At 34.9% G+C, this 19,601-nt stretch overlaps 1 protein-coding gene across 1 annotated transcript in view; it reads left to right on the forward strand.

The window, feature by feature from the left end:
- The window catches only part of LOC128997484 (ras GTPase-activating-like protein IQGAP1), a 42,616-nt gene that overhangs the window by 6,170 nt on the left and 16,845 nt on the right, over nucleotides 1-19,601 (forward strand). The window contains exons 6-23 of the mRNA XM_054423123.1: nucleotides 604-738; nucleotides 1,928-2,012; nucleotides 2,456-2,550; nucleotides 4,048-4,204; nucleotides 4,950-5,134; nucleotides 6,688-6,810; nucleotides 7,792-7,948; nucleotides 8,522-8,670; nucleotides 9,856-9,955; nucleotides 10,835-10,890; nucleotides 11,476-11,565; nucleotides 12,623-12,769; nucleotides 13,162-13,332; nucleotides 14,653-14,841; nucleotides 15,639-15,758; nucleotides 17,051-17,164; nucleotides 18,087-18,223; nucleotides 19,390-19,542. Coding sequence (XP_054279098.1) covers nucleotides 604-738; nucleotides 1,928-2,012; nucleotides 2,456-2,550; nucleotides 4,048-4,204; nucleotides 4,950-5,134; nucleotides 6,688-6,810; nucleotides 7,792-7,948; nucleotides 8,522-8,670; nucleotides 9,856-9,955; nucleotides 10,835-10,890; nucleotides 11,476-11,565; nucleotides 12,623-12,769; nucleotides 13,162-13,332; nucleotides 14,653-14,841; nucleotides 15,639-15,758; nucleotides 17,051-17,164; nucleotides 18,087-18,223; nucleotides 19,390-19,542 — 2,363 coding nt within the window. The remainder of the gene's footprint in view (nucleotides 1-603; nucleotides 739-1,927; nucleotides 2,013-2,455; nucleotides 2,551-4,047; nucleotides 4,205-4,949; nucleotides 5,135-6,687; nucleotides 6,811-7,791; nucleotides 7,949-8,521; nucleotides 8,671-9,855; nucleotides 9,956-10,834; nucleotides 10,891-11,475; nucleotides 11,566-12,622; nucleotides 12,770-13,161; nucleotides 13,333-14,652; nucleotides 14,842-15,638; nucleotides 15,759-17,050; nucleotides 17,165-18,086; nucleotides 18,224-19,389; nucleotides 19,543-19,601) is intronic.

Below are 19,601 nucleotides of genomic sequence, written 5' to 3' on the forward strand. Positions count from 1 at the left end.
TGTTTGAAACTGTTTTAAAATCCTATCTTGACAAATGAAAATCTGAGCCTTATCACAGCTTGCTTCATGATTCAATTTATTTGCTCTCTTGACTATCACCTGTATGATCTTGGTCTAGTACAACGACATGTTTGGTATCATCAAGGTAATCATGTATCTTTGGTATCTGGGGAGCGAGCTGGCATAGTGGTTAGAGCACGGGACTTCAGTCCCTGAGGTCCCGGGTTCAATCCCCGCCAAGTCACCAATGGATTTTATCTAAATGATAATGCCGCAACCCCTAGGTCTAGCCTGAAGTAATGTGAAAAACAATCCCAGGCTCGTGCCTAGCGTCCTTGGACAAAAAAAGTAGGTAATCATGTAAATCCTTGTCCCCTAAGCCGCAAAAGTGCTTCTGTTGCTTAAAACTATTGTCCTTTGAGTTGTGTGCACAAAGCAACATTCGTATTTCAGCCTATTCTAACATAAAAAGTTAGTTAAACAGATAAAGAAAATTAGATACATTATGATAATAACGATTTCAATCATTGGGCCCAATGGGTCCAATTTACTCATGTATTTTCTAATGTATAATGTTTATAGGATTCAATGTAATGTTTACAGGATTCACAAGCACTGTTAACGAGTTTACAAAATAGAAATGCCAAGCTGGAGTTTGTTTTGACTGAATATTTAGAGAAATATGCTGCCACATTGAAAACAGCAAAGGCAGCCAAAGTGGAAGCTGCATTGAATAGGGTAAGATACAGAATCGACTAGGTTCCTAGAATAGCCAGCCTCTGTTGTCTAAGAATAAATTTATACACTTTGAACTCGAGTATAGTTGATTAATCATCAAACTATGCAGAAATTAATCTTTGTTCAACTATTCACATTAAACTGTGTTAGAAAAGTTGAGGTATAGATAAAGGTATAGAAAAGTTGTGTTAGAGGTATAGATTAACACGTTCGCTACTGCAATAGTACGAAATTTTCCATTCACATGGACCAGTGACGCACATATGCGACGGCCGGTTTCCACCCATGGACTGCCGTCGCATATATGCGACGGCTAGTCACATTAAAATAGACTGCCGACGCATATTTGCGTCGGGGTTCTAATGTTATTAAAATGCTTTTATCTTTGTAGTGGTCTATTTGAAGGCACTGAATTCCCTGCAGTGGTCTACAGAGATGTCTGACGCACAACTGCGTCGCTTGGTCTGTGGATATGATGATTGGTGACGTCATATAATTGTTGGAAAAGCTGGTCTTTACTTTTCTGCATCACTGTATGTATGTATGCAGTATGTGTGCTGCATTATCCTATGTAGCTTTTATATTTGTTCAGTTATAAACTGTTCTTGAATAATCTGTTTATTTCTTTACTTACTTTCACCTTAAAACACAAAAAATGAACTGTCGCATATATGCGACGTTTAGTCTATTTCAAGAAAACTAGGATAATTTTCATTATTGTCTTCGCTGTAGACCGGGCGTCGCAAATATGCGACATTACAAAAGGTTATAAAAAATACAAATAAACAAGAATAATTTATTTACAAACACCATTGTAGCGTATTAAAATGTAAATGATCGCTGTTTTACAGGTTTTCGCCCGTGGTCTGTGTGTACTGTTATCCAAGTGACAGCCGGTCTATGTGTAAGATTCAAATGTATACCTCGGTCTGTGGCAATGACCGCGGCGTCGCATATATGCGACGCTCAGTAGCGAACGTGTTAATTGTTTTTTAACTAGTTTTAAATAGTGTTAGTTATATTAAATGATAGGTTTTCTGATAACATTCAATTTGTGTTTCTTACTGATTTGATTCAACTTGTTAAAAAACTGATTTGATACGATAAACCTAATAAATTTATAGTACAGGAAATCAGTTAAAAATTATGCTAAATTATGTATGAACTAAAGTTTTATTGAAATTTGTAGTCCCTGAACGATAGCTACGTTGCTGATGTATACGACGAACTGCTCACTCAAGCCGAACTTCAGGGACATATAAACTCTGTCAATGGTAAGAACTTTTGTTTTATGATGTATAATTTTGGGTTGAAAAGAATCTATTTCATCCTCTGAATAATGTTTTTTTAACACATGGTTTTAATCACAGTAAATGCCAGTAGATTAAGGTTAAGTTTACATGATAGAACACTGTTATTGTCTTTAAAAGACTATTACACACAATTTGGGATATAAAATCTGATCCTGTCTCAGGTGAAAAAGTTCCTAAAAATAAAGAAATGTGTAGACCTACACAAACTTAAAAAATCTGAAAAGAAAAACCTCAAAGAGAACTGTATGGTTGTCAAAACAAAAAATAAAAAATCCTGAAAGGACACAATTTTAGTAGTCCACAAGTAGACACAGGTTTACCAGTTAACACCAAAATAAACTTAAAACAAGGAATATCAGCATTTAGTTCCCTTTGTTTTATAAGCATGTTTCTTTATTTTTCAGTTGGCCAGAAGTGGAATGAGGTTCTGGACATTGTTGCTCAGAACGACCCTGACCGGATGTCGTCTGCATTGGCGTCTCCTTGCCTTCAACTCATGGTGGGTCATGTATCAATGCTTCAATGATGTAACTATTCTATTAACCTTAAGGATTATTTAAACAATGTCAAGTGCAAGAAAACTTTAACCCTCCGAGTGTTATTTGTCGCTGCAGCGACACATAACACACTTTGTGTAGTGTTTTGTGTCGCTGCAGCGACTCACAAACACTGTTTACGGCGAAGGCTCTATGACTGACAAAATCGGATTGAACTGGATCGAGTTAGGTATCGTTTTATTTGACAGATCCAGAGCTTTCTCCGGAGGTATGTCTCTAAGCGCTATTCATTTTAGTTCCGAAAATATTCTAGCAGACAGCTGACGTGCGTATTTGTAAACAGCAGCGGTTAACCTCGGACCGATGACTGATGTGTTTTATTACGTTTATCATTGTTTTAGTGTTAAAAATCAAAAGTAGTGATATACGTGGTGCATTATAAGAAGATTTAAGTGATTTTGAAGGGCTGGTTGATGATCCTGAAGAAGTAGGTAGTAATATTGATGTAAATTATCAGCCAGATTCCTAGCTATGGTTAGCATTCTTAGCTAAACGCTGTGTACTGAAATCTGTTTTTTGCCCATAACTTATTTATTTGCAAATCTACTTCCTTATATTATTATATATTTGTAATCCTCATAAAATTTAGAACAAAGTGGCTATTTTCAAATATTTATAGGCCTATAATTTATACAATTTCATTGAGCGCGAACTTATTTTTTTTTTTAATATTCCAAAATATTTTTTTTTACCTAAAATTTTTTTTGAAACAAATGTTCCTTATGTTCTAATATAATACTGAAGCCCATGATTTTCCAAACAAAATGGTATATAGAACAGTATAATTAACATTGTTTTCAAGCTTCTCAGATCCGTTTTAATAAAACCTTGCAAATGAGCAAAAAATAGGCAGACATTAAGGCCAAAACAAGGGACACTCGGAGGGTTAAGTTAAAAAATTTAGATATCTTAGTTACTTTTAATCCTTTGAGAGCTTTTTGGGAGGTTTTTTTTTTTTTTTTTTGTGTAACCTGAACAAAGGTCACACAATTTAACATTAAGTTACTAAGATCTAGCTACGCAGTTGCCTTGTAAGGTGTCAAATGTAGTAATTTCATGTTTAAAATGTTTGAAGTATTTGTGACGGCTCATCTTTAGCAGCATAAATATCTGACAAGCTTTACTCAATGAAATTTTTGTTAAATTAGTGAATGCTGCTGAAGATGAGTTCAAAACGTACAGAATGAAATGACTACATTTGACACCTTATGGCAACTACGTAAGTTGATCCTCATCTTAATATTGAATATCAGGGAGGGTCAAGGTTGTTCAGTTAAAAATAACATTTAAATTTCGTTCTAGTAGGCCTTATGAAACTTTTTTGCATTGGTCATTAAGGAATGAATTTTAGTGCATTGATGGATCAGGAGTCAAAAGTCTAAACTTTGTTTTTCAGCCCAGACGAAATTTGGGTTTGATTGATTACCTTTTTGTTGCAGAATGTGGAACAGACAAACGGTCAGTTTTATGAGGAAGGTTTACGATGTCTAGTGGAGAGTGGCAACTGGATAGAATATGAAGAAAGTTCCGAGTGGCGCAAGGTTATGCAGGAAATCGTTAATAATGGAAACATCAGTGCTCTGACACATCGAAGACGTAAGTTTATGCACTGAAACATTCAGCTAACGTGCTGGTAAAAAGTTTTGGAATGACACGAGGCATAATAATATTGTGAATATGAGTTTACAGGTTTCTATAATGTTTGCTCTAGACCAACTGAAATCTTAAACTACAAAAATCATGTGTTTGGTGTAAAAAAAAACTCCATCTCCCTAAAATTATTTGTATTGTCGTGTGTTACTTTTACTTGAGTTATATGGTTTGTCAAAATATTGATTTTACTCAGATCTCTTAACTGATATTTACCTAAACTTCAATGATTCTTAAACTGAAATCCACATGACATATACTTTTTAATCAAGCCAAAAGTACCCATGAACTTTTGAGAAAACTACAAGTCACACCCCCATAAACCATATACTTAAAATGTTTGTCATTACGAGAAACCTTGCGCAAAACTATCCATTGTTTCATAAATTGCACTTTAAGATTGTAATTACTTTCTAAAGGGAACTTTCCATTTACCTAATGTTAAAAATACCTCAGCTGTACTTATTTTATTTGTTTGTATTACTGTATTCTATTTTGTTTATTTCAGCTTAACTTAACCAATCAATAATTTTATTAATACTTATGAAGTCAAACGGGGTGAAGCCCGTGGGTAAGAGCTAGTAATTTTTAATATGAAATTTAAATTTTGTATTAACAAACAAAGTTATGTAATGATTGATGGTATGAATCAGGAATATATTAATGTGATATATTTGTGTACACTGTACAGGGACAGCAGCTGTAGTTAGAGTCAATGAAGAGCTTGCTGGGGGCTCTGTGGACGGGTTGTTAGCAGCTCTGAGTAACCCAGCACTAGACATAGACTCTGAACTACTCACTGAGTTTGCTGCCCCTCTCTACTGGGAAGAGATGGTTGCTGACAGAATGGACTGTGGTCACGATCTCACCCTGCAGGTTTGTGAAAAAATCTTTCTCATCCCACTGATTCACTAAATACTAAATAATCATAGAAACATATTATATATCTTATGCAATAGTAGTGTATGGAGGCAATTCCCAGAGAAATTTAGATAAGATACTTGTTTTACAGAAAAAGGCAATAAGAATAATGTTAAATCTAGATTATAATGAGTCTGTAAAGCAACATTTTGTCAATTTGAAACTAACTGTGTTTAGTTTGTACGTACTGGAATGTATCGTACATGTAAAAAATAACCAGGAAAAATTTAAAACCCATTGTGTAACCCATCAATACAACACTAGAAACAAAAATAATATAGTTCTACCGAAACACAACTTAGAAATGTATAAAAATAAGCCCTCATATGCCGGTGTAAAGTTTTTAAAGATAATACCAAATGTAATAAAAGATATTAAGGATAAAAAAAAGTTTAGACAAAAACTTAAAGAATTTTTGATAGAAAAACCCATCTACTCAATAGATGAACTTTTTATGAATGTATACAGCTATAGATAGTTTTATTTTCTGTATTTTTTGTTAAGGTTAAGTTTTTGTACATAGTAATTATAAGCTTGACACTATTAATTGTACGTTTTGTACATAATATAAATAAAGATAATTTGAATTTGAATTATTCTTTGTGAAGGCTCTAGGCCAAAACAGGTTTCATTGTGTTTTTTATAGGAAGAGTAGGACATTTCATAGTCTCTGACAACTTTGACAATCACATTAAAGTAGCGAACATGAAATATTTTAATTTTGTATTTATTAGTATCACGTTACTAGTCCGGAAAATATAAGGCTATGGAAAACACATTTTGGACGAGTGACATACAATATTTTCTGTCATACTTCTCTAAACTAACCTAACAATAAAACAAATGTACAAATCCGTTACATGCTCCCACCAACTAATGAACTTAACAATCACTACTCATGACTTCTAAGGGAAGCTATGTTTTTGTTTATAACCTCTCATTGAAAATGATTGTGATTCAACAACTCATCTATATATAAAGCCAAAAGTACCCATGAACTTTTGAGAAAACTACAAGTCACACCCCCATAAACCATATACTTAAAATGTTCGTCATGACGAGAAACCTTGCGCAAAATTATCCACTATTTCATAAATTGCCCTATAAGGTCGTAATTGCTTTCCAAAGGGAACTTTCCATTTACCTAATGTTAAAAATACCTCAGCTGTTATTATTTGTTTGCATTACCATTACTGTATTCCATGTTTTGTTTATTTCATCTTAACTTAACCAATCAATAGTTTTATTAATACTAATGTAGTAAAACGGGGTGGAGCCCAAGGGTAACAGCTAGTTGTACTAACCACTCATTGTATAATCAGCCGGCGTCTGGTAAAAATTCATTACAGTACAGTAAGTAATTAATCCCATTTGATTAAGCAGGCGGTAGACAGCTATTTTCCTTACTAAATCCTTGTGTGGCAAGTCCATTAAAGCAGTGTAATGTGGCAAAAAGTGTTTTCTATTTAGAATACTCGAACCCACTAAAGCTGATCATACGATTTCAGGACATCAAGACAAGTGTTAGAGTTCTGTCCCAGATTGCAGCTCTCTCCAGTGCTTTAGACTCCAAGAGCCACGACCGCATATGGACTAAACTCATGGACCTGTCAGCCATACTACGGTTTGAGGTTAGTTGGATACTGACGTTTTTGTAAATGCATAATATTTTAGGGATTCTTGTAAATATTGATAATGATCACAAAGTGACTCAATAGATATTCAAATTAAAACCAATAAGAAAAAATATTTGGAATACAGTAGGCCCATGTTATTTCCATTGTTATACATTTTTCCAGAAAATTACTATAGATGGTGTTTAAAATTGAAAGTCGATTGGAAAAGCTAGTTTTGTTATCAATGAAGCCCATCTTGGAGACTTAAAAGTTGAAACATACCCCAACACAGGAAACCTGGAGCATAATAAGTTTTTCCAGACACTTTATCAAATTTGAATTTTAACAGGTTTATGGAAAAAATACTTTCATATCAGTCCATAGAACGATTGATGGCTGAATGAGTACCTTCTCATATTTACTCCTTTGTGGAACATAAAAAATCGTTGTTTGGATTACATTTTAAAAACCCACAATGTAATAATTTTTTTTGAAAATTCACAGATTGATATTTCAAGCAATTTACAGCATTGAATTTACCACGAATAAAGATAACATACTGTTTACCACTTTTAATAACTTGACAGCCTAAAGCTGTTGGATAGAATGTAGGATAATACTAATAAATGGTTTTCTTTTTACTGCTGAAATGAATGATTAAATAGTGTGTTTGAAACTCTTCAATCAAGGTGGCTTCAAAGGATCCCAAAATGATACGTGTTACCGACTTTAGTCTTGCCATCAGGGTGAAGACTATTTTAACAGTAACTTCAATGAGGAGGAATAGGCAGGATGGATTCACTTCAAAGGACCCCAAAATGATATGTGTTACCGACTCTAGTCTTGCCATCACGGTGAAGACTATTTAATAGTAACTTGAATGGAGAGGAAAGGAAAAATTTGCTAAGGATAACAATTAATTCCTTTACAAAATTACACACAAACTGAGGGTGGACTGTTGATTTCCACTAAGGAAGTGTTTTACGTGTGTTGCAGGGACTGGACCCGTCACTGCAGACTCAGTATTGCAAGGGACTGATTGCTGGTCGCAACTACAAACTGTTAGAGAACATAGAATGCACCATTCTCAACTCTGCTGATGTGCAGGACTGTATACGTCTGGTCAACTCCACCTACGAGGAGAACAAGCGAAGTAAGACATGAGAACGAGTTGTTATTCATTTCTACAAGTTGAAAATGTCTATTTGAACCAGGTCCTATTGATTTAAAATAATTAATTCGTTTAACTAGGTCGTTAAGTTGTACTTAGTTAAAATTTTGAATATCATCAATTCGAAAGATTTTTTTAGAGCAATGAAGATATTTTTGCCTACATATTACTCTCTTTTTGCAGAGTTACCATAAACCATAGTACAGTAGAGCGTCGATTATCGAAAGCCTTGTCAGTTAACCGATATAAAGAAACAACAAACCTAAATTAAATCACAAGTTCTACGAATAACCGCTACACAAAGATATTCCATGATAGCTAGAGACAATCACTGGTCTTACCGAGACCACAAGGTAACGGTATGCTCGTGGGTGTTTCTGTGATCGCGAATAACAATCACTTTGCCTGCAGAGACGACAGGTGTCAATTACCAATTATCAGAAAATTCTGTTTTCTGAACACTCCCAACCCCCAATTTATTGTTTAGGATAATCGACTTTCTTTTGTAATATATTTTCTGAGTTTTCAACTTTCTGATTTACGAACCTGTTGTAGTGATAGACTGTCTGCAGTGTCTGAACACAGCTGTGAGAGAGAGATCACAGACTAGGCTGTGGGATTGTCTACAAGACCCTACACTACATCTGGCTGACAGAACTACGCTACATGACAGTGATCTGCCTCTTATACTCAACCTCTTGCAGGTAATTCTTTCATTTTGATATTTATAATATGTAATGGACGGGTTTATACTTCTAGCTCAGCATGCAACAGGATTTTTATTTCCATCTTGGTTTTTGAGACAGGGATAGGACAACATTTTTCTCCCAAGATAAAATTAGTTATTTTTTTAATCTTTGCAAATGACAATAATGACATACATAACCAATTTGCTGTCCCTGTAGGGTTTAAGGTCCTGATACCAGTAAAAAAGAAGTACTGTATTCTATTTGTAATTATACATTTTGTAATGTATGTCTCTCGCAACGTCATCAGGACTACAATCCATGATCACAGGGACATTACCCATAGTAATTGTGACATGTCCACGATAATGGATCTTGAATCCACATCATTATTCATTATTATTGCAACAAAAATTATGGGCATCTCCTGTGATTGCAGCAACATATTGAACATCTTCCGCAATCAAGGAGTAATCATGAACATGTCCAGGGCTTATGGCGCCATGATGAACTAAATCCATGATCACGGTACCATTGTGAACATATTCCATGATCACGGTACCATTGTGAATATATCCTGCGATCAGGGTGCCATCATGGAAATGTCCAACCACTCACCGCAACATCGTGACCATATTTGTTGATCACAGCACCACTGTGAACATGTCCTTTGATCACGGCACCATCATGAACATGTCCAATCACTCGCAGCGTTGTGAACATATTTCGTGATCATGTCACCATTGTGAACATGTATTGCGATCACAGTGCCATCATTAACAAGTCCTGTGTTGGAGTGGACATGATCATCACCCTTTGTATTGGCGACATCTACCACAATTGAGGAAACAACATCATGAAAACTGGCAACCCAGTGAATTCGCCAACAGTTGGAATAAATTCCCTTCTGAGAAAACCCTGATTTTAATGCATCCCTTGCCCAAGTCTTGGAATATTTTGTTACCGAATATTTCAAAACCCATCCATTTCCAGTAGGTATTTAGAGTAGCTAGTGATCTCATAGAAATGCGATAACCAAGCTTTACTCAGGGTAAATTATCAAACTATATTTTTATAACCTTTGTCAAAACCAAAACCAATAGATAATTAATTTGAATTAGGTTTATAGTTATAAAAAATTAAAAAGGGATTATACGTTTTCTGGGTTTATTTTGATTTGTTGTTGAATGTTTGTCCGTGCAGAACCGACTAGATGAGCAGGCGGAAGGGGTTGAGTTGTGGTTGGAAGATGTCAAGTCAGCTATCAGGGAAGCCCACAGTCTCATAGACGAGGCACAGACTGGTAATGTTACTATGGGTTGATTATTTATTTTAGAAATGTGATGATACCAGCACTATGAAATCTGTTGCAATTACAAAATACAAGGTAGGGAACTTCAAAAGTCAGTGAACACCATTTGATTTGTTGAACGTTGCAGATGATAACAAAACTTATACATGTCAGTATTAGCCTATATAAAAAAATCTTAACTTTGAAGCAAATATGCATTTTTCCACTATACCGAGTTGATTGGTAATCTTAATCTTAAATTAGAGCATACCATGGTATGGTTGAATAGTACCTTTGACTATTAATACATACACTATACAGTGCCACAAACCAGACCCCAATAGGTTTATCTAGTGGTGGGGGTAGTAAACCCAAAAACTGGTTAAACCTAATGTTTTTTTAAAAAAGGAGTTAATCTGACATATTTGTGGAAATATTTTAGTGAAAATATAATCAGGCAAATGTAAATTTGCTTAGTCTGCAGGTTTTATGCAACAGGGATATTTTAATATTTGGTAGACACTATCATTACAACAATAAATTAACAGGTCACAAACTAGGAAGAATCAAAGACAAAAAATGCACACAGCAATATACGTTTAACTTAATTTAGATAGTTACAGTCCATTCGGGGGAATACTATTCTTACCCTAATAATGTATTCCTGTATTTATAAAGGTGAATAAAGTGATTTTTGATTTGATTTGATTTGACAGTGCTATGCATGTGTTATTGCTTAGTGTACAACTATTGTTAAGTTATTTTGAACAATCTTTATGGTTTTGTTACTTTTAATTAGCTTTTGTACCACTTCTGTGAGAGATACTTTATTAGAGATATAAACAATCTCTCCTTCTGTGTAATGTTTTGATCTGTTGTCTAATGTTCCAGCTTGCAGATGGCTCAGCGAAGTGAATTCTGGACTGAGCAACAAAAACCGACATAAGGTACCGTAGTGCAATCTAGAATTGTGCACATTCATAAAAAATAAGATTACATTCACTTGCAACGCCTTACTCTCGGTTTTGAAACATTATCTGAAGTTTTAGCCAAGGTCTGCAATTAATTTGTTGCTGAATGGTGTAACTCGTAAAAAAAATAAATACAAAAAATTATTATTATAGATATTATTTTTACAAAAATTAGTAAATAAAAGGTAGTTTATGAAGTAATTTGCAATTTTAAAGTTACTTTGTTACTGAATTATAAATCCTGTACAATACAAGACCTTTACCTTCTTATATTTAGATATTCAAATATATAGGTAAAATAGATTCAAATTGCAACTGCCATGCCATTTCTCCAGTGGTTGAAGAAAATTTCTACTTTTAAATTGTATATTTTATTTGCCTCTATGGACTTATTTAAAGGTAAGCCTGCTTTCTAGTGTTTAAGATAAAGTGAGTTCTGTCTGATAATTTAATCCACTCCATTCCGCAAGAGTAATTTTAATAATTAGTTTCAATAGTTTATTTACAACTTTGTAAATTCTTATGTGGGTTTGAGTTTTTATTTTGTGTTTGTAATTACAGGTAGTGGATGCTCTATGTAACATGCCTGGGTATTCAGTGCAGGAGCCTTCACAATGTTACCAAAGACTACTGGCCGTCAAGTCTCAAAAGGTACAACTTTGATTTTATTTATTTATACACCAAAACAACCATTTTACATTGAGAGTTTCTTGGTGTTTGATACAAATATAAATATTCAACATGCATGGCTTAATTAATTTGACTGAAAATAAAATATACGAGAAGCTAGAATGAATTATTCAATTGAATTATTACATGCGATTGTGCATTAGAAAGATTGTATGCAATAATCAACGACAAAGAGTAACAAAAATTCATAGAGGATTTATAAATTAATAACTTGGATTAAAAATATTTTTTACGAAAATACCAGTGATAAATACTTAAAAAAAAAATAACTTAAATTTTATTTATCAATGTTTATGTAATCTTATATCTTGCTCAGAATGTCATTTTTTTTTATTACGATTAATTCAAATTGCACCAAAGTATTTCTATTAAATCATGTATATGCTCTCTTTTTGTTCAGTATATAATGCCTTTTACAGAATATGGTGGGCAAACCGGTTGTGAAAATTGAGAACATGATTCACAGTTTGATATTCATTTGTTTACCTAACCCGCCATGTTAAACTTCCCTATCCCAAGCGTGATGTATACAACTTCATCACTTCTCGAGTGATGTAAAGTTGATAAAAACTCACTCGGTGATGTAATGAAACCCATTTAAATAACATTGAGTGCTTAACTTAAAAAATATACCTCTATGGAGCCAACGACGTTCAACGCTAGAAATCAGCTGTGCGCTTGAATTTTATTGTTATATTTTGAAGAATTTTCCTAACCTAGCTTTTGTTTGTAAATGAACGTTACTGTTAGAAGATGAGTGAAATGGATAATGAAAAATATTGTTCGTAACCTCCTGTTTATTGTTGGGTCAGGTAAAATCTTGTACGTTACACGTTACGCAAGAGTGTGTTTACATCACTTAGGTAAATTATGCAACTCGCTTCCGCTCGTTGCACAACATTCACTTGCGTGATGTAAAAACGCTCTTACTACACTTGTAAGGTAAATAGCTATTAATCTACTACGTTTACATTTTCTTATTAACATGTACTTTTGTAATGTCATTTCTCTGCTACAGAGAGTTCAGTCCAAATGCACTTGGATCACTCACAGACTACAGTCTGGCCAGAATGTGTTCCTCAACTTGGATACTCTGGAGTGCAGCTGGACTCGACCTTACGGCTACAACAACCAGTCCTGCCACCTAGACTTTAGTGAGATCCAGGTATGATTAACTGTTTCACAGCCTGGTTAGTAGCCCATAAGTAGCCCAGAAAAGTATGTTATTAGTCCATCAGAATCAGCTCTGGTCCCTGTATAATGCTGCAAAAGTCATCTTACCCTTTCCATTAGTTTGTTAGTTGGGATGCAGCGGTTCTAGTTAGAAGGCTGATCACCTAAGGATTTTAGCTATGTGATAAGTCCTATAACTAGGTGGCTCATGATTTGTTTCTTCTAAAGTATATCTAATATTTCAGTTTTAAAGATAGCATTGAAGATTGCTTCACGAATGTGTAAATTGACAAACCTTATTATTGTTCTAAAGTTGGTTAATTTAAGAAAGGAGACGGTAAACAATGTTATACATTTTGATGTGAATTAAATTGTTTTACACAGAACACAATAGAGGAGTACGAGAGATCTGTAGTTCAAGCACGTAACCGCCATCATGTAGAGCGCAGCGTGATCCGTTTACAGGCCCGGTGTAGAGGCTATTTGGTGCGGAAACACATCAACGACCGTCTCCAACACTTCAGACACCACGAGCAACAAGTTGTCTCCATACAGGTAACAGAGGATCAAGGTTTTCACAATGGCTTACCTGAATGAATAAAGTTCTGTTGTTGATCCTGAATGTAAAAGTATGTATATATTAACATCAGCTCGTTTTACAATGTTTTTATGTGTCAACTGGGTTGTCGGATTAAATTTCTATGATTCAGCTTAGCCTCTTAGAAAGTCACTTTACATCAAGGACAAAACGTCCAACAGTGAATTTAATCTATTAATGTGGTTGAAACCAGTCATATAAGCACTAATGCTGGTATGATGTGTGGAGGATAAGTGTATTAACTATTACAGGTTTTACAGTACCTGTCACGAGCAGGAACAGACTGATTGCTGACTTTAACCACAGAAAACGTACTACTATAACCCAGAATGCCAACCGCATGGTAAAAAGCATTAAGCGTTTTGAGAGAGCTTTGCCTGTCAATCCGTAGGCAGCGCCACCAGCGTTGCCATGCAATAGCATAGCAACGGTGGTGGCTCTCAAAACGCTTAATGCTTTTTACCATGCGGTTGGCATTCTGGGTTATAGTAGTACGTTTTCTGTGCTTTAACCCTCCGACAGTCTGTTCCTGCCTGCATATCGACAATGTTGTATTTCTGTTATAGACCTATTATTGCCTACTAAGATTATTTATTTCTGCCATGTTTCGATCAATAAGACCCACTGTTATTCATAATTTAAGTTTGTTAAGTTTGCCTATTTTTAAATTATTTCAAACCGTTAAATGTTAAACCAAGGGCTGCCTATATTTTGGATTTTTTCATGCCTAATTTTATTAATTATATAAGTATTGCATCTTATATCTTTTTAAAATAATAATTACGATGTTAATTACAATAATGTATTGTTTAAAGACTGAATAAATGACTATTGAATGACTATTCATCCTCTCCCATTGCGGTTATCTCTGGGTCTGGGTGTGTGCTCTTCAACTTCTACTGTCCCTCCACAATTCCTCTTCCTCCATATTCTGCACTCCTCTTGCTTCCACATCTCCTCTCATCTCGTCAATTCACCATAGTTTAGTCTTCCTCTTGGCCTTCTCACTCATTTTTCTGGGGATTCTATAATTTTCCATTCTTTTTAATTGGCCAAACCATCTCAATCTCGATTTCTCCACTCGTTCTCTCAAACCTTCCACAACTATTCCTCTTCTCAACTCTTCATTTCTAATTCTATCCAATCTTGTTTTCCCTTTAATACCTCTTACAAACTTCATTATAGCCCGAGGCTTATACAGTGAACAATTTGAGTGTATTACTTGATGTCAGCATAATTCTACAATACATGTGATGAAGTTGTTGCTACTGTTGCAGCGTTGGTGGAGAAATGAGATGGCAAAGCGTCGCAGGAGAGAAAATGCTGCAAAATTGCCGAAGAAGAGATCTAGTTGTAAATGGACAGAGTTGAACAACAGTGAACAAAGTCGAAAGAGGGTTCTAGAATACTACAAACCTCACGAGAAAAAGATTGTCAAGATCCAAGCTGTATGGAGAGGATGTAAGGTAGGTGCAAAAGAGCTTCTGATAAATTATGGTGTTTAAACTATCCGTATTTAACTGCAGCAAAGAACATTTTGGATTTTTTTACATTGTTCCCAAAATAGGCAACATTTTCCAACACATGTTTTTACCTTTTCATTTCAGATAACAAAATAGTGCATTCCATGATTATTATTGGTTACTTACAGAGATGATTTTGTTTACAGAGATATTCTCAATGCTTAAAAATTATCTTTCAATGTATTCATGTGGACTTCGATCAAAACTATTAGATTGTTAATCTATGAATATAGCTGGTCCATTACATTAAGACTTAATCATTTAAGGAAAAATACTCATTTGTGTTCAATATATCTCGTAGAAATATACCTAAGTAATGATTAGTTATTTATGGCAGTAAATGAAATCTGATTCAGATTTACTGTAACAAAAGTATCATTTAAACCTTTTAATGTGTTTTATGACAGGAAAGGCTCCAATTTCTTCACTTGAAATAAGTATATTGCTCTTATGCCTCTTATTTTATTTTTGGATTCTCTGAATAGACTTTTAAACCTTTTTAGTGTTCAGACTATATTGAGGACCTTCACCCAACGGAAATGAGAAGTTCAACTGTAGAAATTGTGTGTATATTTTATTTATCCCATTTGTTGCTCCTCACCAAATTATAACATGCTAGAATGATGGATAACCTCTTTATAGACTGACAGGAAACAATAGGGTTTTTATTTTACATTACCACAACCTTTCAACTTCCTCCATTTTGACCAAATTTCTTATTTAAATTGTTAACCTTGTAGGCCAGGCGAGCGTTTGTTGATCTGCTACAAACTGCCAATCCGTCATTTAAAGTTGTGCGTCTCTTTCTTCATTTGCTAGACTTCAGTATCGAAGACTACCACAGGGAACTACAGCTTCAGGTAAATATAGTTGGAAAACTAATCTAGACACTTCTTACAGGAAAAACAAAAAATGTAAATTTTGCTGATTTTTAACTAATAACATTAGTTTTGTTTCTGACAGTGATATTTTAATTATGATGTAAGTCGGTGGTGTTCATTTGGACACCTCATGTGTATAGTAAAACACGTCTGATGCTAAAAAAAAACTTAAATATTGTAGCCTTGTTTCAAAAACTGTAAAGTAACAAAGCACAATAAACTGTGCAACCAAACTGATAGTTTCTTAGCTTACAGTTTTACAAACTACTGACAAATGGCTCTCCCGTAAATAGTTAAATCTGAACTATTGTGGCATGTATCAATTAGAGTTTCCTGTGTAAGCTTTGAAATCTGTCAAGGAATCAAGGAACATAAACCACAAATATATCACGGGTTGTTTATTTTCCTATCAACCCTTATTAATTTAATAAGAGTTATTTAAATAAGTTTCTCGTTCAAACATTGTGTGAACAAAAATACTGAAACTCAAATAAGTTAATATTAGCATCTTAATAATACACAACACTTTTATATACAGGAAACAGTACAGAAGTAGGATGACAACTGACTGATACAAAGGGTATTAGGTAGAAGTGGGAAGGTGGTGCAACGGAACAACCAATGGGGTTACTTTATTTGGTCAGGCTCTACTACACCATCGAATAATAATCTAACAGTGTTTGGATCGGCTAATTAAACTCAAACAAGGGGAATCACGAAATACACCGTGAATATTAGCCAACCAACGCACTAAAATACATGCACAATTTTTAATTTTGTCCAATGGTGACACAATGTTCTTTGTGTTACTCTGACATTGGAACTGTAGCTTCCACAATAAATAAAAATAACACCAACACTACAATCTTGGTCTTCAGGGTTCGACAGTGTCTCAGACATAAACTTATAACTAGGAGCTGACGTTTCGGCCTACTAGTAGTAGTGCAGCTCTGATGATGACTTTCTGTAATGAGGGCGAAACGTCATAAGACATGAGTTTGTGATTGTGTGTTGAACCCTAAAGACCAAGTTTATCGTGTTAATGTGCTACTATCTAAAACTTGTAGACATGGAATATTGTATATAAAATAGGCCTACTTAGTTTCTAAATTGGTTATAAAGACTGTAAAATTAGCTGTGACAATGAAACTTTCTTTGTTTAAATGAGATGTTTATGTTGTTGGGTTTTTTGTTAGTAGTGTTTGATCAGTTGTTTGTGTTGTTTGACGAGTTGTTTATATTGTTTGATGATTTATTTGTGTTGTTTGCAGACACTGAAGGAGCAAGTGGTGCAAGCCATTCGTCACAACAAACAACTCGCTCAGCAGATTGACAAGATGGACGTTACGATCGGCCTGCTGGTGCAGAACAGAATATCTCTACAGGTAAACATTTCTGTTAAACCAAAACTACAAACAATCATCCCCATCCGACCTGTGCAGACTCATCTGTTGTATCTACTTAACCGGTTACAATCTAGACTTTGTCTCATGTAACAACGGGCAATTGGAAAAGGAATTCTTCCTAAATGATTTAGTGGAACCCATTCAACCTTTGTCTTCTGAATAAACCCTCTTGTTGGGGTCAATATATCAAGTTAATTGTGTTGTGTTGTGAACTTGTAGGCTTTCAATTGCCTGGATCTTGGGTAAGTGAGTTGTTAATCTATTCTTTCTTCCTTAATGTATTTTTAAGCCAAAAGCTCTTTCCTTAAAAAAAAAAAAAAAAAAAAAAAAAAAAAAAAAAAAAAAAAAACTACCAAGAGTAAAATTTATAATTTACTCATAAATAGAAGTAATATTTATAATAATCTATTCATTCAACAGTTTGTACTGAATCACCAAAGTCATTCAGGAAATTCACATTGCCACTTTTCTTGCGTTTTTAAAAATATAATTCAGTGATCCTTTCCGGGACAGGAATCTTGTGTTTTGTAATTGCAGAAGGCGTCTGCGATGCATCGTTAAAAAATCAAAATGTGAACACAGTTATGGAAAGTAGCAACAATATTATTACAATGGTAAGAGATTATCACAATTTTACTGCAATAATGGGGTAGAAATAATGTTCACATGATGTTTTTTGTCAGTGTCAATGCTAGTGGCATTAATGCAGAAATTACAAACACTTTCAAGAACAATTCTAAACCTAACAAATATTTGTGGATGTATGGGGAATCAAACTGCTCTTCTCCCATTGAAGATATTAACCACTAGGCTAGCAGCCAGATAAATATGATTCCTGGTAACCAGATTTTAAGAATAATCAGAATTGTTACATTCTTAGTCCATTTACATATGATTACAGGATGCAGTGAAGCAAGGCAAATCTCTGAGTGCAGCTACTCAGGGGCAGTCCGGGGGACTCAAAGCTCTGTCTGCAGCCTCTCACAACAGACTTCAGGGTTACCAACATCTCTTCTACTTCTTGCAGACTCGACCTCAGTGAGTACAACCTCTACAACTGTGTTAGAACCTCAAGTACTTTACTTACTTACTCCACTCCCATGGCCATGGATACCCTAGGTAGTATTTGGCCTCGCCAACAAGTTGCCTCCATCTTTCCCTGTTATCTTAATCTTCTAGCATTGCTCTTAATTTTCGCAAATCTTTCTCCACCTGGTCCTTGCAGCGATTCTTGGGTCTTTCTCTGGGCCTCCTTCCCGCTGGGTTTACCTCCAAACTTCTTTAATTAGTCTGCCATCTTCCCTCCTAAATACATGGCCAGCCATCCTTAGTCTTCTGTCCTTCTCTTCTCATTTGGACTATAACTATAACTATAACTTAGTCTTAGAAAAGAACATTGATTAACTGATATAATGTGAACTGAGTGTGTTAGATAACACAGATTTTACTGCAGTCAAATGAGGGGGGGCAATATAATAACATGGCTAAAGTTAGAATATCTCACAGTGCAATAATTTACTGTAAAGTGATTATACTGTGCAATTTAAATTTTGTGTCTTTCACGACGAGTTAAATGTTTCAAAAAACTGGCATTGAACCTCTCCACAATGCTGCTACACAGCGTATATTGCACACCATATAACCCAGGCATGGTTATTGCCTTCTCTCTTCTCTCCTACTCCCTCACCTGCTTATCATGACAACAAGTTACCGTTGGCCAGTTGACTCGTAGCCCACTCTCACTCTATACCTGTCAACTCTTGTTATATACAGTACCATTTGGCATAAAAACCCCTCAGAAGAATAAAGAGCACCCCTGCGTCATTCCTCTATGATTCTGTCTGTCCCATCCAATTTATAATCTTTGATACAGTACACACAGCTCCAATATCAAAAAATGTTTGCTTATTGGTTTGAGGTTACATAGTTTCACTGTAAAAAAGTGTGAATATTTTGTTTCTTGGGAGATCCTTGGATGCTGAACAATTTATGGATTTTTTTATTAGCATTGGAATATCTAAAGGCAGATCATGAACACAGTAGATTGGAGTTTTAGAATATACTGTTTAAATATGACTTTGTTACATTGGTCTTTGAACGGAGGGAAAAATCTAAATGGACCCTCAGAGCTATCCCAAGGTGCCGATGGCCTTGTGTCACAATGACATGTTTTACAGTGTGTAGTTGGTACCTATGATCCACAGGTACCTGGCCAAGCTGATCTTCTGCCTACCTGAGAGGTGGACACACAGATTTCTCAGCAACGTTATTCTCACCTTGTTCCATTACGGAGCTCATCACAGGGAAGAATATCTGCTGCTAAGGCTGTTCAGGTTCGCTTTACAGGAAGAAATTAGGTGAGTTTAATTGTTTCATACAGTCATATAGTTAAACATTATCTTTAGTTCTTTTCTTG

The sequence above is a fragment of the Macrosteles quadrilineatus genome, unplaced genomic scaffold, assembly GCF_028750875.1.
Source record: "Macrosteles quadrilineatus isolate MER2022 unplaced genomic scaffold, UCM_ALF_1.0 Scaffold_6__1_contigs__length_79288215, whole genome shotgun sequence".
Classification (NCBI taxonomy): Eukaryota; Metazoa; Arthropoda; class Insecta; order Hemiptera; family Cicadellidae; genus Macrosteles; species Macrosteles quadrilineatus.